An 18607-nucleotide genomic window follows, 5' to 3' on the forward strand; every position below is an offset into this window, starting at 1 on the left:
TAATGAATCAAAGTTAATTTAATTGAAGTAATTAATTTAAAAGTATAATCATGAACATCTTAAGCTGGGTATACACTTAACGAACGAACAGCGAACGCAAACTTTCGTTGTCATTATTTAACGGATATAATCAAAAGTCTCAAATTGCTGCCTGTAGCAAACACCGAATCTGGTCGAATTATGGTGTTTGATGAAAAAATACAAACAAACAAAAAAGACAAACAACTTAAGAATACAAACACGAACGTTCGCGTTCACTATTCGTTTGCTAAGTGCCAAGTGTATACCCAGCTTTAGACACATTTGCATGGTCCAAACAGGTTGCTAGAAAGACGAAGCACAAGATTTCGTTAAATGCAAAATTGGAGAGTCTCGAAGAACGGTTGAAGATGGTCAGAAAGCATGCTGGCGATTTGGCTGTGCGACATGACTTCAATCAGAAGCTGCTCTCTGAGCATTCGGTCCAGCTGGAGACGGAGGATCACCTCTACCGATTAAGCGGCAACACCGAGTCGTCGCTTCGCCAAGAGGCGCGTGAATTCGAGAAGGAATGGACAGATGTGAATCGCAGAGTATCGAACGTGGAGAAGGAGTTACTTAAGATGATGAGGAAACTGGCCGAGGCGAAACAGATGGTCCAGTTTGACGAGGATAGTTTACGCAAGTGGGAAGAGATGCTTGCGCAAAAGGAGGAGGATAATCAGTTGATAGAGAATTACATGAAGCAGGATACACAGAAATACAAGGTGTATATACATAGCATCTATCTATAGCAATTATGACATGTAGTAAAGATATTGTACGATGATGATCAAAGATGGCAGGAATGCGTATAAATATTCCTAGAGCAGCATTGCAAGAAATTATTCTGGTTAACTCGAAATAGTTTAGATATTACAAATACTACTGATTTCTCGTCGTTTTATTTTATTTCTTGTATAGAGGAAAATAGAGTTCAAAATAAATTAAAAATATTAGAGAATTTATTCAATTAGGAACTTCCATAAATATTTAGTTTAGATCACTAATTTGCCTATATTAATTCATATATTTGTTTTAACAAGTTCTAGGATCTAAAGTTGTTTACAATTTTCTAAAATGTATTGTACAATACAATATTAGGTGACACTGTACTGTGCTAAAACACAGAAAAATTATAAAATTGGGGTTTAATAATAATAATAAAAAAATATATATATATAAGCGAAAGATTCCAGGAGCCAGATTTCTCTGTATGAGAGTTGATAGATTTTAACTGTCGTGTGCGATGTATAATTATAGAATACAATTTGATCCTTAGGAATTGGAGCAGAAACGGCAGAAACTCAGCATGGAACTTGAAACTTATCGTCAAGCTATTGTCAAAAACGTCGGTGAGGTACAGGAAATGGAGATCGTTCTGGACCGTACAGCGAAATTGTACATGGAAGCGTTAAAAGAACGCAGACAGATGATAAATCAATGGACGCAAAGCGTCAACGTTCTGCGCCAGAGGGACAACGATATACAGAATAGTCTAAAAGTATGAACGATGAATCTTTCTCCAATTTTGCGTCGAGTATAAATTACAAATCGTTGCAGGAAATTGAAACGTTGCGAGAGATCGGTAGGGAAAAAAAGAATAATCTCGAAGAAGTAGAACAATTTTTAAAGGATCAAGTTGTCAACAACAAGCAGCTGGAGGAGTTGATTAAACGATCGGAGAAGGAACTTGGTGTAGTCCAAGAAAAAAAGCGCAAAGTCACGGAGACGATTGATATCTACGGCATCGAGGTGAAGGCAACAGAAGAAAGTTTTAGATTATATTTTTCATAAAATTATAAATCTATTTTTGCATATTATTACATACTAATTTAAATGTAACTGCTACTTTATGTTTTATGTTTTATGTTATTAACTACTTTATGTTTTAAATTTTATTGAATAATCATACGTTTATCGATAATTATCGAAATAGCTGCATACTCAGAAGAAATTAGTGGGGGATTTGGCACGTCGTACACAACAAATTCGGGCCAATGCGAAGCGCAAAAGAATTGAGATCGAGAACAAACATATAAAGGTGGACAATTGCAAGAAGCGAATCAGTGATTTAACGTTGACTTTAGAAGAGATTGAGAGTCAAAAATTAAACGTCGAGGAGAGAACGAAGCGTTTGGAGAAAATGATTGAGGTATATTTCTACTATATATTCAACTATTACAGTATATTTTTATTATATTATTATTACGAGAAGAGAAAGTAATTCTCGAGCTGCTAACAAATCATAAAAAGAGAACTGATTTCATTGTAATATCTATCATATCATTTGAAAGAGTTGTAACTCATTATAATCTGTTTCAGCATGATGAAAAGCGAAAATCCGCGATCGTCAAGGAATTGAATCGGCTGCAAGGTGCGATTTTACGCGCAACGAAAAGGATTGTAGAATTGGAGAATGAAAGGAAGATCCTGCAGATGGAAATGCAGAGCGAACACAAGAAAGTTGATCTGCTCAATACCTTGCTTACGAAAGAGAACAAACTTCTGGGGGAGAAGAAAGAGGCTCTTTATCAAGTGGATTTCAATCTGCAGAAATGCGAGATGAAACTCGAACAGATCAGAGGACACGAGCGCGACAAGAATGAAGCCGAGAAGAAACAAGCGAGAATCGAGGAGCTGCAAGCTGTACTGAAAGAGAAAACAGCTACATCTAAATTGCTGCAAAATCAGATTGTCAGTTTGGAGGTAAGGTCTATTTTGTATTTTTTGAAAAAAATTCCATTAATCTAAGAAAAGGAAAATTTAAAAAAATTAGAAAATTAAATTTAGTCAAATAGAACTTGATCAAAGAAAATATTCTTCTCTGGTTTTTTTATCTGCAGCACGATATGAGAAAAGTATCTAGTTGCTTATCGAGCGAAAACGAGGAGCTCGAACGGTTACGGAGCAAAAAGCAGGATCTATTGTTGCTGTTAGACGGGGGTGAAAAGCGGCTGAAAATCGCGCAATCCCGAAACGAGGAGAGGCAAGTTGAAGAAAATATAATGCGCCTTCGGGTGTCGCAGCTCGAGAGAATGACATCGAATGTAAGCGATAAAGTCTATGATTTGGAGAAGTACCGTCTTCATCTCGAAGCTGTGAGTATAATTTCCTGATTTAGTTATTTCGTTAAAATTAATGAGATTGACAAGAACATTAGTCTAACAGAAGATTCTGTAACATGAAATCGATTGAATTCGGTATAATAATAAATTACAGGGTCAGATTACTCAGATTATCTTTATTTGACTGATTTGACATATTCATTCATTCATCTTTGCTCACAGGCGCTTAGGGAGCGCGCAACGGAGATCGCGGCACAGAAAGAGGCGCTTGCCGTGCAGAAGAGGGTCGCTGGCAACGAGTGCTCGGAGCTGCGCACTGCTATTGCCGAGAGAAAAAGCAGGATACGGCAGTTGCAAGCGCGATACGACAGCGGCGTCGCGACGATGGGTGCCACCCCGGATGGAGCGCCGATGAGCACCGCGTACTTGAAGATACAGAGCGCTCAAGAGCGGTACATGCTGCGAGAGCAAGGCGACAAGCTGGACGAGGCTATAAAACGAACCGAGCAGGAAATACGTAGCATGGAGACCACGCTGCGGGTGGTAAATGTGTGTAATGACAAGTATAGAGATAGTATGAGCGCGGTTGATCAGGACGGACCTGAATGGACGGAACAGAAAAAGCTCGACGAACAGATGCATGACGCGCGGCAGAAGCTACTGCAAAAGCAGATGCAGCTGCAACAATTGTTCGAGGAACTGCAGGTACTTTCGCGTGCATAAGAGCTTTTTTGTACTTATCAAAAAGTCGATAAAAAAATATGATATAAAATTAGGACAAAATAAAATATTTATCAGAATAATGAAAAATAGAGGCTGTATGTATGTTTAAACAAAGGAATTACAGTGACAGAAAGATCTAAAAAGTGAAAACTATGACAAAATTTTATTTATTTATATTTCATGACACAAAAAATCTCTATAGTCTTCTGTTACAAATAATGCGCCTATTAAATATTTGTTAATTTGTGCAAAATATTAAATCAATATAAAGAATAAATTTAACTAATAGTAATAAGATATAATAGAGTCAATATTCCAATTTTATTGGGCAGAAAGCGCAGAATGATTATACTCAATTGCTCGATGATATCGAGAAAGCAAAGGAAGAAAAGGAAAACAAGGAACGTTACTTATCGGGTATTGAGAAACAGACGACAGAACAAGGAGAGAAGATATCCAGAGCTGACAAGAGTCTTCGTAAGGCACAGAAGGATATACAAAATTTATATATTTCTAAAAGGGACGATACCGTGCTGCTGCAACAGGTAGATAGACAAATAATAAAAATCTGCCATTAAAAATCATAATTTGACGATTTTACCTCAAGATACTTCCTAGAGAGAAGTGGAACTGCGAGAGCTTCAAGAACAAAATGCGCTAGTTCTTCAAGACATCGCAGAGTTCACGATTCGTCATGTGGAAGCTGAAGCGTATGTTAAAAAGTTGCTGATGGCCAAGAACATCGAGTTACCATGCTTTCCTCCATCGATTAGATCGCCTATGAGTCCTTCCGGCAGTTCCATAGGCTCGATAGATCAGCCTTTAAAGAGCACGAGCCGCATGAGCGTGTTTACGTCGTCGAGGGAGAGCATCGGCAGTGTAGTTAAGATAGAGCCACAATTTGGAGAACGTATGTGGATTAGGATATCACTTAAACGTCTTCATGTTTTTTTTTAGATTTTAGACATTGTCCAAGTAGTTAGGAACAAAACATTTTTGTTAATCAATTTTTGATAATTGATTTTTTTAAGATAAACATGAAATTTTCATCAAATCTTAATAAAGAATACTAATTCGTATTTATTCGATTTTTAGCAGCAAGTAACGCATCGAGGAAAACTACAAAGAGTGATCCCGCATCCAAAAAATCTCTCAGTTTACCGAAACGGTCCACTATTGTACATGAAAAGCAACAATCGCGGAAGAAATCGTGATAATAATTTCGATAATATAATAATTAAAATTGGGCAGACTTTATATCTACATGATTGTCAAGGTATAGCTTTTTTCTTATTCCATCTATTCCCTGGTGAAAAATTTTCTTAGAATTACTTCATATAATTTTATAATTTTTTAGATAATTTCGCAGATTTTTTATACGAATTGGAACATTTCAGAAATGTCGAAAAAATCTACATCTTCATCTCTGAATTTTGTGTGTGTGAAATATTCTAAGATTTCTCATTTTATTTCCGAAGAAAACTTATAAAACCTGGAGATGAGGTTTAAAGTATTTATTTAGAAACCTTTATATTTAAAATATAAAAAATTCTTAAAAATATGAGATGAGAATGTCTTTCTACCAGGGTTTAGATTTAGAACAAAAAAAAATTAACATGAGTGATAATAGCTATCATATCAAGCAAGTTGTACTTATTATCGCACCAAGACCGTGGACACATGCATGTTGTTCTCGAAGGTCAATGCGAGTGTGTTGTGTGACTTTGCCGTGACTTTTTATGTTAAGAATAACGTTACATCGCATAAGTCTGCAAGCAGCTTGTTCAAAACCACAAGTGTCACTTGTACATTTCGGAGATAAATATAAAGTGAGTGGAGTCTTTAGAGAAATCAGAAGATGCTTTGTACTTGTGAAAAACACCAGCCTTATATAATATTTTACATATTTATTTTTCTGTTCTCCAACATACTTACGCAAATAGTGAATTTTTTAAGTACATATCTCTGTTAACTTTTAACAGTATTTGCTGCTGAATATCATCCAAACTTTTTTGTAAAAATATTATATATTGATAATGTTATATTTGCATTTGTAAAATAATATATCGGCGAAAGATATTGGCGTGTATCTGACTCTCTCGATCCTTTCTCTAACCTAATCCTCTATCTGATCCTAACCTAATCCCCTTCTAACCTTTACCACCTATCATCTATCTACCCAAAGTTTAACTATATTCAGGAGGAAGTAATTGCTCACTGAGGATTAAATATAATTTCCAGATGTCTAAGTCTAAATTAACAGAAGTTGAAAGTAGTAAAAGTTTCGGAGGATGGCAGAAGGTATATACACACAACAGGTAAATATATAAAATATATGATTTATACAAAAGATGGTTATATCAGTATTACCTACAAAGGATTTGTTCCTGAATTTATTTCGAAGTATTTCGCATGTACTGAAAGAGTGATTGCAATTATTTGACAGTACAGAATTAGGATGCAAGATGAGATTCGCTGTTTACATACCACCCCAAGCTGAGAAGGAACCAGTACCCGTTATCTACTGGCTATCAGGTCTCACCTGTACCGAGGCTAATTTTACTCAGAAAGCCGGAGCGCAGAAACACGCTGCGGATTACGGCGTGCTTCTTGTCATACCCGACACTAGTCCAAGAGGATTGAATATTCTTGGAGAGGATGACAGTTATGACTTTGGTAGTGGTGCCGGATTCTATGTAGATGCGACGCGCGAGCCATGGAAAAAGAATTACAAAATGTACAGCTACATTACCAAAGAATTGTCAACGTTGATCCATGAAGAATTTTCAACTTTGCCATCTAAACAGTCCGTAATGGGCCATAGGTATAAAAAAATAATCCTTATGTGGAGCACAATCTTGGAATATAATCTTTAAAATGCTTCTTCTTTCCTCTTGTTTAGTATGGGAGGACATGGCGCTTTAATTTGTGCTCTTAAAAACCCTGGGATGTTCAGGACTGTCTCAGCTTTTGCACCCATATGTAATCCAATCTTGTGCCCATGGGGAAAAAAAGCCTTCTCAGGGTATCTGGGAGAATCAGAGGATAATGCCGCATGGAAGGATTGGGATGCTACAGAATTGGCAAAAAAATATAAGGGCCCAGTTTTGGACATTTTAATCGATCAGGTCCTAATAATATTTAATTATATCTCTGACATATGTTTATATCTAATTTACTCTAGTAAATTTGATTTCTTTAATCTTTTGATTTAAACGATTCGTAATTCTTTAATAACGAAAATTTGGCCGTTTACAGGGCAAGGAGGACTCGTTCTTGAAACAAGACCAGTTATTACCAGAGAATCTACTAAATGCTGCGAAGGATAATGGTATCGCGCTTACTCTCAGATTTCAGGATGGTTATGATCACAGTTATTACTTTATAGCTACATTTATTGAAGATCACTTCAAGCATCATATGAAATATCTTAAAAGCTAAGTCTGTGCCCGAAATTATCGTTAAAAACATTGGAACTTTGATATCGTAATTTACATTTTTACGAGATTTATTTTTCATGTTTTTGAAATAAATTTAAAAAATACTAAAAATATTCGCAATTTTCAAAGTTTTGCTTATTGATATTAATGTACTTCTTTATTATGTTTTCAAGGGATAATGAATCGATATATTATCATACATATAAATGGAGTATAAATAATAGAAATATATAATTCATATCTGAATTTTTGCTTTTAGCAAATCTGTTCTTGCACTATGATCAAAACTTTACAATTTTTGTACAAAGTGATTTAATAAAAGATTTAATAAAATATCATTGTGATCTTCGAGGTTCTCGGAACCCATGCCAGAGAGTCAGCAGAGGCTCCCGTTTCTGCCAAATATTAGCATTGCCCCACGCTTGCCAGAATCTGCAATTTTCAGAAAAGAATTATGATGCAATTTATATCTATCTACTGATCTCTTGATTTATATCTCTTGACGAATAGCGCAATTATTTTACTAAAAAAATTAGCTGGCATTGCTTAAATCTATAAAATAATGAGTATTTATGTTGATATTTTTTACTTTTCAAATTCACTAACAATAAGATATAATTGCGTAAATTTTTCACAAGAATTATATTTCGAATTATATATATGTAATAGGACTCACATTCCAAATAACGCGCCACCCAAATGCGCAGCATGATCGAAATATTTCCATCCCAAGATGCAACCGACAACGTCCAAGGTCATTATTCCTTTGATTGCCTAAGTAAAAAATATAATAAATAAAATGAACACTATTATATCACGGAAGAATTTTTACGTTTGCGTTCATTATTAAAATTTGGAGAAGAGGTGATACGTACCATACCCGCGGTAAATGTGAGCATAGGAAGGAAAATGATACTGAGTCGTAAATCAGGATATTGTGTGCAAAGAAATCCGAGAACACCCATAATCGCTCCGGACTGAAATAAAACCAACTGTTAAAAGTTGAAACTTATATAATGATAGATTTCCAAAAATCTATCATTTCCAAAAATATAATAAAAAAATGCATAGACATAAAAAAAAGTGAAACTATCGTGTATTTTCAGAGAACATTTTCGAGATATCTACAATATATGAAGTATTTGTTATTCTAACTTTTCAAAATAAATTTAGTTACCGCTCCTAGAGAAAGGCCTGGCACTCCAAACATAGTTTTATACACGTGACTAGCGAAGCTGGAAATCACACCGCTCGATAAATACAGAGCCAAAAATTGCTCTTTCCCCAATGCTGTCACAGCTATTGTGCTGAAGCTGTGCAACACGTACATGTTCGCAGCCAGATGGAACATGGAGTAATGTGAAAAAGTGGAGAGTACCATAGACCAGCATGACACACCTTACATGAAAATTATCTTGACGTTCATGATAATTCAGAAGCAAAATAACTGCCGCGAGCTTTTACATCAGTTGCTCAAAGCGATGGTATCACTTACTGGAAGCCGGGTTAGCGCAAAAATAGCGCACCATTGTCTTCTGCAATGCCGGCACTCGCCAAGCTAAGAATACAACCGCGTTTAGAAAACATATAGGCACAAACATCTTCTGTCCTTCGGTCAAGTTTCGCCACCATGTCTCCATTTCGCTCCTCCATCCTGTTCGCTAACCGATACATTATTGTATATATTTAAGTATCTATTGAATGTTTCCCCAAACAATACGTACGTTAACTCGAAACTGTCTGTAACGATGGATTAGTCTGTAAGTCTGGCTTCTGATACGTTCGTACTCCCAAATTGCAGCACCCACTAAGGAGGCTCCACTAAACTAGTAAAACAAAAATGCAATATATTTATAAATCGCTTATTTGAATGTACTTCTGAAATAAGTACATGATGATGAAATAAAATATCTACAAGCATCACATTGCATTTTGTTTTCAATATCATAAACTATTTTACAGTAAGTTCTTTTTTTATCGTTGTTAACTTTTTAAATCTTTTTTATACACAAATGAAACAATACAATCTGTTATCACAGCTGCAAAATCTGTTGTTAATTGTATAAAAAAAAAGGTGGAAGTAGATTTAGCAGTTTTATTTATTTACCATAATGGTGAAACCAAGATGTTTCCATAGCCTCATAGGAGGTATAGTTCCAGTCTCGATATGAATATTAGGAAAAGGAGACTCTGGTTTGAAGGTGATCTGCGACCTCTTTAAATTTCTTATTTGTCTATACTGTAATACTTGCATTTTGGGCCTGTAGTATTGCGCAGTTGTAAAGACACTAAAATTCCATAAATACACTTGAATTTTATATAGCATACATTTCAGTTGTAGGAAGTATAATAAATCATTATATAATTATACAATATAATTTTTAATAGAATATCTCTGCTTCAAGGGACATGAAATAAAATGGAAATGTCATATAAGTGGAAATAAGACGTTGCGATCTAATCTAATAAATTTTACTAATTTATAATCTTTATATTACACGACATAGAAATAGCTTCAGCAATTTCACCATTTATTTTATACATAAATAATAAAGTGATATCATTAGTGAGTTATAAACATCTAATGGCTTGTCGAAAAAAATTTTAATACAATCTACTGTAGAAGAAAGAGAATTATTATAATATTATTCGATAAGAAAGCATAGTCTTATGTCATTCTAAATTCATCTTCTGAAGTGTGAATTGTGCTTCAAGAGATGTAAATTAAGAATCGTCCCCTACATCAATAAATATAACAAAATCATAAGATAATTTTATATTAATAGATAATGTTGCTTCTTTCCGGGATAATCTTTTAGTCAATCTTGCAGAAAGTTTCATCATAATTCTTTAGGTGTAAAAAATCTCAGTTTCCTTAATCTTTAAAGAACTTAATTTTTTTAAAGGATCTTTAGAAATGTTAATTTTTAAAAGCAACAAGAAAAAAATACGTGAAACGAAGCGAGAAATTAAAAACAGTGAAGTCATAATACTAGTAGAAACTGAAAATCCGTCGCACCATCTGTTCGCCGTGTCGCCCAAACGTAAAAGCGTCCTGACCGTCATGCTATCGGAATTTTCTGTGCGTTCGCAGAATGCATAAATATTCCATGTACGCGAAATCAACGAAATTTTGTTCACGCAGAATCCAGATAACCTCTCATGCCACACATCTGACGTCTGACAGCCGAACGAAGTGACGAGACTGACGAGTGACGTTGCTCCTCCGCCTCACGCGTCGATACCTCGATTAATCTCGCGAATACTCGCGATATATCGTTTCGTTATCGCAAAAGAATCCCTAGTCGCCGGCGGTTGGCAGTAGGGATGGGCGATACAGCCTGAAAGTATCGATACATCGTATCGATATGTATCATAACTGAAAGTATCGATACACAAAAAATATCGAATGTCTCGTATCGATATCATCAATATCGAAACATACATAATTAGATATTAGATTAGTTCGCCGTTTGCAAAAATTTTTGGCATCCAATTTCTTACTTCTGACGTAAAATAAAGTATAAAATGAGAGGTATTTTGCGGCATAAAAGTTACAACGCGAGTACACAAGAACACCTTAAGTACAATTTTTTATTTATAAAATAAATGTTTTTGTTTATATTGTTTATATATTAAAATGTGTACTTATAATTATATCACATTAGCACTTATAATTATTGTAATTATGATTACATACATTAAACAAAAAAATAATTACTTATTTTTGCATGTGAGTGTAATAACAGTAATATCACATATGAAATCTGCTTAGAAAGAAATGAAAATGGAACTTATAAACTATAATAGCAAATGCAATACTTTGATCATTAAATTAACGCAAATTTACCTCATCTGTATGTATACACTTACGAGACATTTTATTCTTAATTGTAAGCAAATCGTAAGAAAATTAGAAAAGAAACATTAGTAGAAACTTAATATATAGAATGTATAAAAAATAAGTCCACTGAAGTGTGTAATTACTGCAAACAGAAAAATAATTACTTATTTTTGCACGTGAGTGTAAAAATTCACTTCTATAATACGTCACAAACGCCTCGTCACCAGTCGCAAAGGATGGCAGGAGCGTTTGTGATGTATTGCAGAATTGATAATTTAGAAATGCCAATCGCCAAGATCGAGGGAATGTAAAAATAATAATTGATTAAGGTGATCACCTGTCAACCTGTTCCTATCTTCGGACATTATTTTACCTGCTTCAGAAAATAACCTTTCGGAAGGAACTGAAGTGGCAATTAGTGATAAATATTTAATTGCCAAGGTTCTTAGAGGCGAATCTCGGGCCATATTCCAATATTTTATGGCATTAATCACTCATTTTTAACGGTGGTTGATTCAGATAGTAACGAAAGTCCTCTGGCATTTGGTTAGGATCTTGATTAACTATCTGTTTAGATATATTTAAATTTACAAGATTTTCATGATAGGACCAAAAATTTGTTTTATCATTATTATCTGAATTTTCTTGTTGACTTTGAAATTCATGGTTAATATCTGTAACCTTAGAATTTACAAACCTTGTAATTTTATTAATAGCATGTGAGCAAGCAACTTTATCGCTAAAATTAATATTTTTAAATCGAGGATCTAAAATTGTAGCCATAGCTAACGATGATACGTGTTCAATAGTTTCAAATCTTTTGCTTAACTGATCTTTTAACGCCTTTTTAAAGTGATGACCTATATCAGTAGAAGGTTCAAACGCCTGTAATGTATTCTTTAAAATATTGACAACTGGAATTACTTTACTCGCAGTAAGATAATACTCGCCGCATATGATTTTTGTTGCCTCTTCAAATGGTTTTAGCAACTCAACAAATTCTTTAGTCGATTGTAACTCCGAAGCAGTTAGCATCGGAGGAGCCGTAGGACATTGCAAAATAATGACACTAATTTTTTCGGACAATTGTATAAATCTTTGTAGCATATTATACGTGGAATTCCACCGTGTTTCAACACTTTGGATTAACTTTAAGTTCGAATGAATACGTAATTGATCTGCAGCAATAACTGATTTTTTAAAATAGGTGACAATATTTTTTATTTTTGCGCAGAAACCTTTTACGATATTATCGTCATCAATAATTCTCGCCAAAACTAAGTTCAAGGTATGCGCAAAGCATGGCAAATGCTTGTCTGCACCGAAGGCATCAACAATAGCCTTTTTTATGTTAGCAGCATTATCTGACACAACGGCTACAATATTTTGACTTTGTATATTCCATGTATCTATTAAATTTAATAGCCAATTTTTCAAATACTCGGACTGGTGTCTTTCAGTCATCTCAACAACGCCAATTGTGACAGATCTATGTTGCTCTTCTACTAAGAAGTGTGCCGTTAAGCCCAGAAAACTTTTCATATTTAATGATTCAGTCCAAATATCAGTAGTTAAAGATAAATAATTTACTTGTGAAAGTTTTGCTTTCATCATATTTGATAAGACCTCGTATTTCTCTTCCATGAGATGAGTTATGGTCCTCCTACTAGGAACCGTGTATAATGGCAATATTGCATTCATGAAGGTTTTGAAACCCTCCTTTTCAACCACACGAAATGGTAAGTTGTCCTTAGCAATCATAAACAGCAATTTGTTTGTCACGTCGGCAGCTTTGGATCCTCCATCTAAAAAATTAAAAATATCATAACAATTTTTTAAATATACTTACATTAGTAATGAATAAGTTATTTAAAACTCAATTAAATAATTACAACTTCTCCATACCTTGATATGATTTTTGTTTTGCAAATGCTGAGTCAATTCGAGGTTGTTTGGAGGAAACAATTGGATTTCGTAAAACTGATACCGATCGCGTTTCTGTTTCTGATGATATAGACGTAGACGGTCCCGGAGATGAGACTGGGTCATCAAGGTCAATGATATCTTCGTTGTCTACTTCGGACTAAAATTCAAAGCATACATCAATTAAGGGCGAATAAAAATAAAAAAATATATAAATATTGTGTTATGTAATAATATAAATAACAAATATTACTATTTGTCTTTTTGTCTTGACGAATACTGTAGATTTCTCCATCTGAACATCAGGATGACATCGATTCATATGGAAATGTAAATTAGTTGTATTTCCAGATGTTTTTACATTTAACTGGCAGATTTTGCATTTAGCAACTGTATCACTTTTTACAAAATAATTCCAAATAGGATTTTTTGGCGGCACTATAAAGAAAAAGAAATAGGATGATTATTATTTAATAATTAATAAAAAAATGAAAGAAATAAGGAAATAGAATAAAATAAAGGAAAACTTGCACGCCTACTTTTAGTACTTTTATAGAAAGTAAGTGCGTTAGTGCGCCGTTAGAAGTTAGAAGTTAGGAAATGGGAACGTGGAATGTGCTCTTTCACCTTAGGACTTTTCTTAGATTTAACTCTGTAAATATTACAAATAAGGAAATTATACATTCAACTCTATAAAACAGATCATAAGAAATCTGAGTGCGTTTTCCAGCAAGTGATATAAGTCGACTCAAATGTCGTTCTATCTTTGTTATTTATTGAATGCTAAGTAAAAAAAGATAGAACGACGTTTGTAATGACTTCAATGACTTGTGTCGCTTGCTAAAAAGTGAACTAGATAAAAGAAATATATAATAGTTATTTTTTATCCTTACCTCGATTGTAACTGCAGTCTCTTGTAAGAGAGTTACTGTTACAGTACGTACCTACGTACTTGAACCTTGAACTAGCTGTACAGAATTCTGCTCTTCACTTTACTGGACACGGACACTCTAAGACTAGTCTAGACTAATACAAATAAGAAAATTATCCATTCAACTCTATAAAACGGATCAGTAAAGGTGCTTTTTCATGCTGACTGACGCTCGATTTGAGCGTCAAAATTGATCACGTGATAGGTCACGTGATCAGTTTTAACGCTCAAATCAAGCGTCGAGTGTCAGCATAAAAAAGCCTTTTAATAAATAATAAAATCTGAGTGCGTTCTCCAGCAAGTGATACAACTCAAATGTCGTTCTATCTTTGTTATTTATTGAATGCTAAGTAAAGAAAGATAGAACGACATTTGTGACAACTTCAATGACTTGTGTCGCTTGCTGGAAAGTGAACTAGATAAAAGAAATATATATTTAGCTTTACAGCAAACAACACAAGTCGACACAAGTATCGTTTTATCTTTGTTACTTATTACCAAAAAAGAAAGATAAAACGATGCTTGTGTCGATTTATGTCGTTTGCTGGAAAGCTCCCATAATAATTATTTTTTATCCTTACTTTGATTGTAACTGCAGTCTCTTGTAAGAGAGTTACTGTTACAGTACGTACACTACGTACCTACGTACTTGAAGTACTTGAACCTTGAACTAGCTCTACAGACTTCTGTTCTTCACTTCATTGGACACTCTAGACACTGAGATAACGTAACGGCAACGGCCATAAAAAAACAAAGGATAGTCAAGGGCCGGCCCACGGGCGCCACCGCCAACCGCCACGGACGGTCGACATAGGTCTACCAAAGTTCGATATTCAAGGGTCAAGTATCGATACGTGGAAATATCGAGCGATAAAGTATCGATACAAATAGGGGATAATTGGGCACTGAAGTATCGATATTTGAAATATCGATACTGTATCGCCCATCCCTAGTTGGCAGTATGGCGGTTGGTAGGCCTGGGCAGGCCGCGCCGGCGTTCGGCGCGACGTTCATCGCGATGGCGGGCGTGCGGCGTTTGACGTGAGAGAGTGCCGGGGAAGAGAGCACTCCAGACTCCAGTACAGCAAAACAGTCCGAAAATACTACGGCGACAATGGCGGACGAGGAGCTACCAGCCGGATGGGAGAAACGCCTCAGCAGATCGACCGGTACGTCGAAGTCGACGGATTTTCACGCTCGTGCAAAATCCGGTCGCCACGTCGAGTCGCGAATTTCGCTGCGGGGGGGCCGCGAACGATCCCCTCGTCCCCCGTTTTCGCCGGCGCGAGGACGTATGGGCCGTATGGCACTTCGCCGACGTTTCGCCGACGCCGATCAATTCGCCGCGGTCGAGGGAGATGCGCGCTCGATACACCCGTCGAGGTCCTCCTCCGAGAGGACCTCCGTTCTCGACGCGAGCGTGCTCCGATCGCGATCGATGGGAATTCTTAGACGGCGAGGGTTCGAACGCCGGGTATAGCTTGCCGGAGATGGTCGCGTCCGGGGGGGATTCCGCCGAAAGAAACTTGGGAAAATATCCCGCTCGTTATCAATTAATTTTTTGCTGTATATCGATTCGTCGAACTTGAACTTTTTCGCGAGTCTGCGAACAAGCTTGCGGGGATGTTGAATTAATTGTCTCATTAATCACATAAACTTTTCAAGAATCAGCACGCGGCTGCTTTCATTATTTGTGCATCAACTTGCAATTGAAATATATGGTTCTAGTTCAGTCTGATCTATTTCTATTTCTGATCTGAATCTGTTTCTTTGAAAATTGCAAGTATACGCAGTTTTGTTCTCGAGTTTCTTGAACATAATCATGATATTTGTCGAGTTTAGAGTATTGAGTGTGTCAAAAATTCTACCTTATATGAATACAGAGCATAAAAGTGGTAAAAAAAGTGTTTAATATCAATGTTTAGGTGTTTCATCTCAAATGGATGAAATTGTTGTAGGTCAACACTATTATTTAAATATTTATACCAAGGAAAGTCAGTGGGATAGACCAGATAAACCTGCGGATCCATCTGGCAATGGCAAGGCGGACGGACCTGAAGAAGTGCAATGTTCTCATCTACTTGTGAAACATTCGGGCTCTCGACGACCTTCTTCCTGGCGAGAGGAGAATATTACTAGGTCAAAGGAAGAAGCTCTCGAAATGGTTAAATGTAAGCCTACAGCTTTACAATTTTTCATCATTGACGAGTATTCATTATTGCATTGTTCGTGTAAAATATTTTTGTCTGTTGCTATATTTGTTTTATTGCATCACAGTCCTAGAGTAGGACAAAGTTTCTAAACTGGTTTCGTTACAATTGCAATTTTTTATAGAGATTGTAACCCACTTTTATTGTGGAAGAGTAAGTTTGTTTTTAAAACTTATTTATTGTTATAACTATTTGGGGATTTATTCTAAGAAACAAGGCATCACGATTTGTTTATCTCTTTGGAATTAAATCCATGTTTTGTATAGAGACTCTATCCCTATCAAAGTAAAATATTCTCCCTAAATTTTTAATATCAATCCAGGCCATCCAGGGCAGTGGGAATTGTACTTGGTAGGCAACTGGAGGGGGGGCCCGATTCTCTATCGACAAACGTATGCGTAAACTCTGCTCTAACAGAAAAGCTGCAAGCTTATTAGCTAAAAACTGTGCGATAGCCAATCACGTTGCAGCCTTTCTGTTAGAGCAGAGTTTGCGCATACGTTTCTTGTTAGAGAATCGGGCCCCTGTTCTAGCACTGGGCTATTCGGCACCTTTCATTGTTGCTTTGATTACCATAAAAAATATTTTGTTAACAGCTTATAGAGAACAAATCGCGTCTGGCAAAGCGACGTTCGCTGAACTCGCCTCCAAGTACAGCGATTGCAGTTCAGCAAGGCGCGGCGGCGACCTCGGACCTTTCAGTCGGGGCGCGATGCAGAAGCCCTTCGAGCAGGCGGCATTCACGCTGAAGGTTGGCGAGCTGTCGTCACCTGTGCACACAGATAGCGGAATTCACATCATTCAACGGACTGCATAAGCCAGCTCAGCCTGAAACGAATTGCCGATACTTTGCGAGAAATCGCTTTCTCTCTCTTTCCATCTCTCTCTCTGTCTTTTAATCTTACAGTTTATAAAATTATGCCAATGGTATTCTCCCAACATTCTATATACTGGCTGTTGTGGTATACTTATTTAAGTCAGCATTTGAACTTTATGCTTATTTGAAATCACAGTTTCAAAAAGCATTTCTTTAGGCGTGTCATACTTGTCTCTTTTACCATATGTTTGGCATTTGCCTAGGTTTCATCCATTTTCAGAAGATATATTAAATGCTTTACTTAACTCTTCATAATTTGGACGCCTGTTTAATTCAGTCATATTATTCATGCGTGACAAATTTCTTTTGATATTTTTCTTTTACAGATTGCACATACTATTTGAATGATTTCTTTTCTTGTTTTAGTTTTAATCCAACTATGTGTGCGTTCCGTTTTACGCATCATGCGCATCATGCGTGAAACGGAACGCACCCTATACTTATTATTTGGCATTTTAACGCGATCTTACTAACACCGGTCACTGTTCCAAACTAAAGGCATCACTTGAGAGAGCGTTTTTTTTTATTTTTTGTGTGTTTTTATCAATATAATTCCGCTTTGCAATAAGATAATAAATTAATGGTGCAATCATAAAGAAATTAAGGCATCATTAGCAGACAGACGCATGTTAAAACGTTATCGTATAAAAGCGACGATATTATACCCTCCCTTAATATTAGAAAAAATAATAATTGAATACATGTTCCTTGACAAATATCATTATCCTACTACTGAATGCATAATTGTGTTAATATAATATTAATGTCTTCCTTGACCTGATGGAAGTTAAAATACTGGCTATACGATGATATTATTACATTAATTTTTTATCATTGTAATTAGAGCGAAATCGAAATCATGCAAAATATTAAAAAATATGTCAATGCGGTATTAGTTATTTGTGTAACAAGTGAGGTAAGATGAAAATTCCCGGGTGCGGAGTTTACGCACGAGCCGAAGGCGGGAATTTTTATCTTTACACACGGCTTACATTCCCTATTTTATGTTGCAAGTGCCTGGAAAGTGGTCTATCACGCACGCGTAGCGTGCGTAATGGGGCACTTTCCATGCACGTGTTGCATAAAATATTTTTAGTAATCATCACATTGTAATATTGATTGCATGTTGAATGGCTAACTCTAATAGTGAAACTTCTTATTGTATTTTGTAACTAAATTGTATTTTGTAAATTTAACTGATTTGTATTCACAAATGATAAAGATTCATTGCTGTATAATAAAGTTGATCTGTAAAATATTTTATTCCATGATTGGCAAAAAATTATGATTAGCTAAAGTAAATTTCGTTTTTACGCAAATGCATTGACAAATAATATTAATATTATGATAAAATATTTCGTTGGTTTAAACCTTAAATAAGATGTGTGAACTATGAAACGTGATATGTTTATTTCTTGCTTTTCGTTAATTTTTCACCACTATGTGATACTTTACGTATTTATATTATGATACGTACTTGAACATTTCAATAAGCATTTCCATTGCTTTGCCTCGCTAATGGAATATGTATGTATTTTCAATATATAATGTTGGGGGAAGAGAAATCATGAGC

General features: G+C 35.6%; 4 protein-coding genes across 7 annotated transcripts; 2 read left to right on the forward strand and 2 right to left on the reverse strand.

The window, feature by feature from the left end:
• The first annotated feature begins 31 nt into the window (after positions 1–31).
• On the forward strand, positions 32–7374 carry LOC112467981 (S-formylglutathione hydrolase). 4 transcript variants are annotated; one of them, XM_025036961.1, is made up of 13 exons: positions 76–746; positions 1301–1522; positions 1582–1773; positions 1958–2173; positions 2344–2727; positions 2865–3119; positions 3309–3791; positions 4142–4354; positions 4428–4655; positions 6051–6127; positions 6256–6633; positions 6712–6937; positions 7068–7322. In XM_025036961.1, the coding sequence occupies exons 1-13, from the start codon at positions 390–392 to the stop codon at positions 7248–7250; spliced, it is 3414 nt and encodes a 1137-aa protein (XP_024892729.1). In that variant the 5' UTR covers positions 76–389; the 3' UTR covers positions 7251–7322. The 4 variants fall into 4 exon arrangements, with proteins under 4 accessions (XP_024892725.1, XP_024892729.1, XP_024892726.1 ...); XM_025036957.1 differs by lacking the exons at positions 6051–6127; positions 6256–6633; positions 6712–6937; positions 7068–7322 and adding an exon at positions 4905–5135 and having other exon boundaries at positions 32–746; positions 4428–4719; XM_025036958.1 differs by lacking the exons at positions 76–746; positions 1301–1522; positions 1582–1773; ... (4 more) ...; positions 4142–4354; positions 4428–4655 and adding an exon at positions 5504–5638 and having other exon boundaries at positions 7068–7374.
• Positions 7375–7378: 4 nt separating this feature from the next.
• On the reverse strand, positions 7379–10463 carry LOC112467982 (presenilins-associated rhomboid-like protein, mitochondrial). Its single transcript, XM_025036962.1, has 8 exons — positions 10269–10463; positions 9357–9537; positions 8974–9075; positions 8745–8910; positions 8427–8647; positions 8125–8226; positions 7926–8023; positions 7379–7681 (listed from the first exon to the last, which is right to left on the reverse strand). The coding sequence occupies exons 1-8, from the start codon at positions 10313–10315 to the stop codon at positions 7585–7587; spliced, it is 1014 nt and encodes a 337-aa protein (XP_024892730.1). The 5' UTR covers positions 10316–10463; the 3' UTR covers positions 7379–7584.
• Positions 10464–11579: 1116 nt separating this feature from the next.
• Positions 11580–13758, reverse strand: LOC112467973 (zinc finger BED domain-containing protein 1-like). The gene is made up of 4 exons (XM_025036940.1): positions 13556–13758; positions 13270–13454; positions 12999–13176; positions 11580–12898 (listed from the first exon to the last, which is right to left on the reverse strand). Coding segments are annotated over exons 1-4 (1683 nt in total). The 5' UTR covers positions 13557–13758.
• Positions 13759–14940: 1182 nt separating this feature from the next.
• Positions 14941–17970, forward strand: LOC112467985 (putative peptidyl-prolyl cis-trans isomerase dodo). Its single transcript, XM_025036965.1, has 3 exons — positions 14941–15116; positions 15906–16118; positions 16754–17970. Exons 1-3 carry the CDS (start codon positions 15062–15064, stop codon positions 16972–16974), a joined length of 489 nt encoding a protein of 162 aa, XP_024892733.1. The 5' UTR covers positions 14941–15061; the 3' UTR covers positions 16975–17970.
• Positions 17971–18607: the final 637 nt, after the last annotated feature.

The sequence above is a fragment of the Temnothorax curvispinosus genome, unplaced genomic scaffold (assembly GCF_003070985.1).
Source record: "Temnothorax curvispinosus isolate PA1 unplaced genomic scaffold, ASM307098v1 QBEX01017949.1, whole genome shotgun sequence".
NCBI classification, from domain to species: domain Eukaryota; kingdom Metazoa; phylum Arthropoda; class Insecta; order Hymenoptera; family Formicidae; genus Temnothorax; species Temnothorax curvispinosus.

What these genes read in the sequence shown, in the direction of transcription:
- LOC112467982 (XM_025036962.1), bottom strand. Translation starts at nt 10,315, where the DNA reads ATGACGGTCAGGACGCTTTTACGTTTGGGCGACACGGCGAACAGATG. An exon ending in ACAGACAGTTTCGAGTTAAC is followed by an intron (nt 8,911 to 8,973) that starts GTACGTATTGTT and finishes TGTATCGGTTAG; the next exon opens with CGAACAGGATGGAGGAGCGA. An exon ending in CAGGCCTTTCTCTAGGAGCG is followed by an intron (nt 8,227 to 8,426) that starts GTAACTAAATTT and finishes GTTTTATTTCAG; the next exon opens with TCCGGAGCGATTATGGGTGT.
- LOC112467973 (XM_025036940.1), bottom strand. An exon ending in TCAAGACAAAAAGACAAATA is followed by an intron (nt 13,177 to 13,269) that starts GTAATATTTGTT and finishes TTTGAATTTTAG; the next exon opens with TCCGAAGTAGACAACGAAGA. An exon ending in AAAACAAAAATCATATCAAG is followed by an intron (nt 12,899 to 12,998) that starts GTATGGAGAAGT and finishes TTAATTTTTTAG; the next exon opens with ATGGAGGATCCAAAGCTGCC.
- LOC112467985 (XM_025036965.1), top strand. Translation starts at nt 15,062, where the DNA reads ATGGCGGACGAGGAGCTACCAGCCGGATGGGAGAAACGCCTCAGCAGA. An exon ending in ACGCCTCAGCAGATCGACCG is followed by an intron (nt 15,117 to 15,905) that starts GTACGTCGAAGT and finishes AAATTGTTGTAG; the next exon opens with GTCAACACTATTATTTAAAT. An exon ending in AGCTCTCGAAATGGTTAAAT is followed by an intron (nt 16,119 to 16,753) that starts GTAAGCCTACAG and finishes TTTTGTTAACAG; the next exon opens with CTTATAGAGAACAAATCGCG.
- LOC112467981 (XM_025036961.1), top strand. Translation starts at nt 390, where the DNA reads ATGGTCAGAAAGCATGCTGGCGATTTGGCTGTGCGACATGACTTCAAT. An exon ending in TTGATATCTACGGCATCGAG is followed by an intron (nt 1,774 to 1,957) that starts GTGAAGGCAACA and finishes TTATCGAAATAG; the next exon opens with CTGCATACTCAGAAGAAATT. An exon ending in ACCGTCTTCATCTCGAAGCT is followed by an intron (nt 3,120 to 3,308) that starts GTGAGTATAATT and finishes CTTTGCTCACAG; the next exon opens with GCGCTTAGGGAGCGCGCAAC.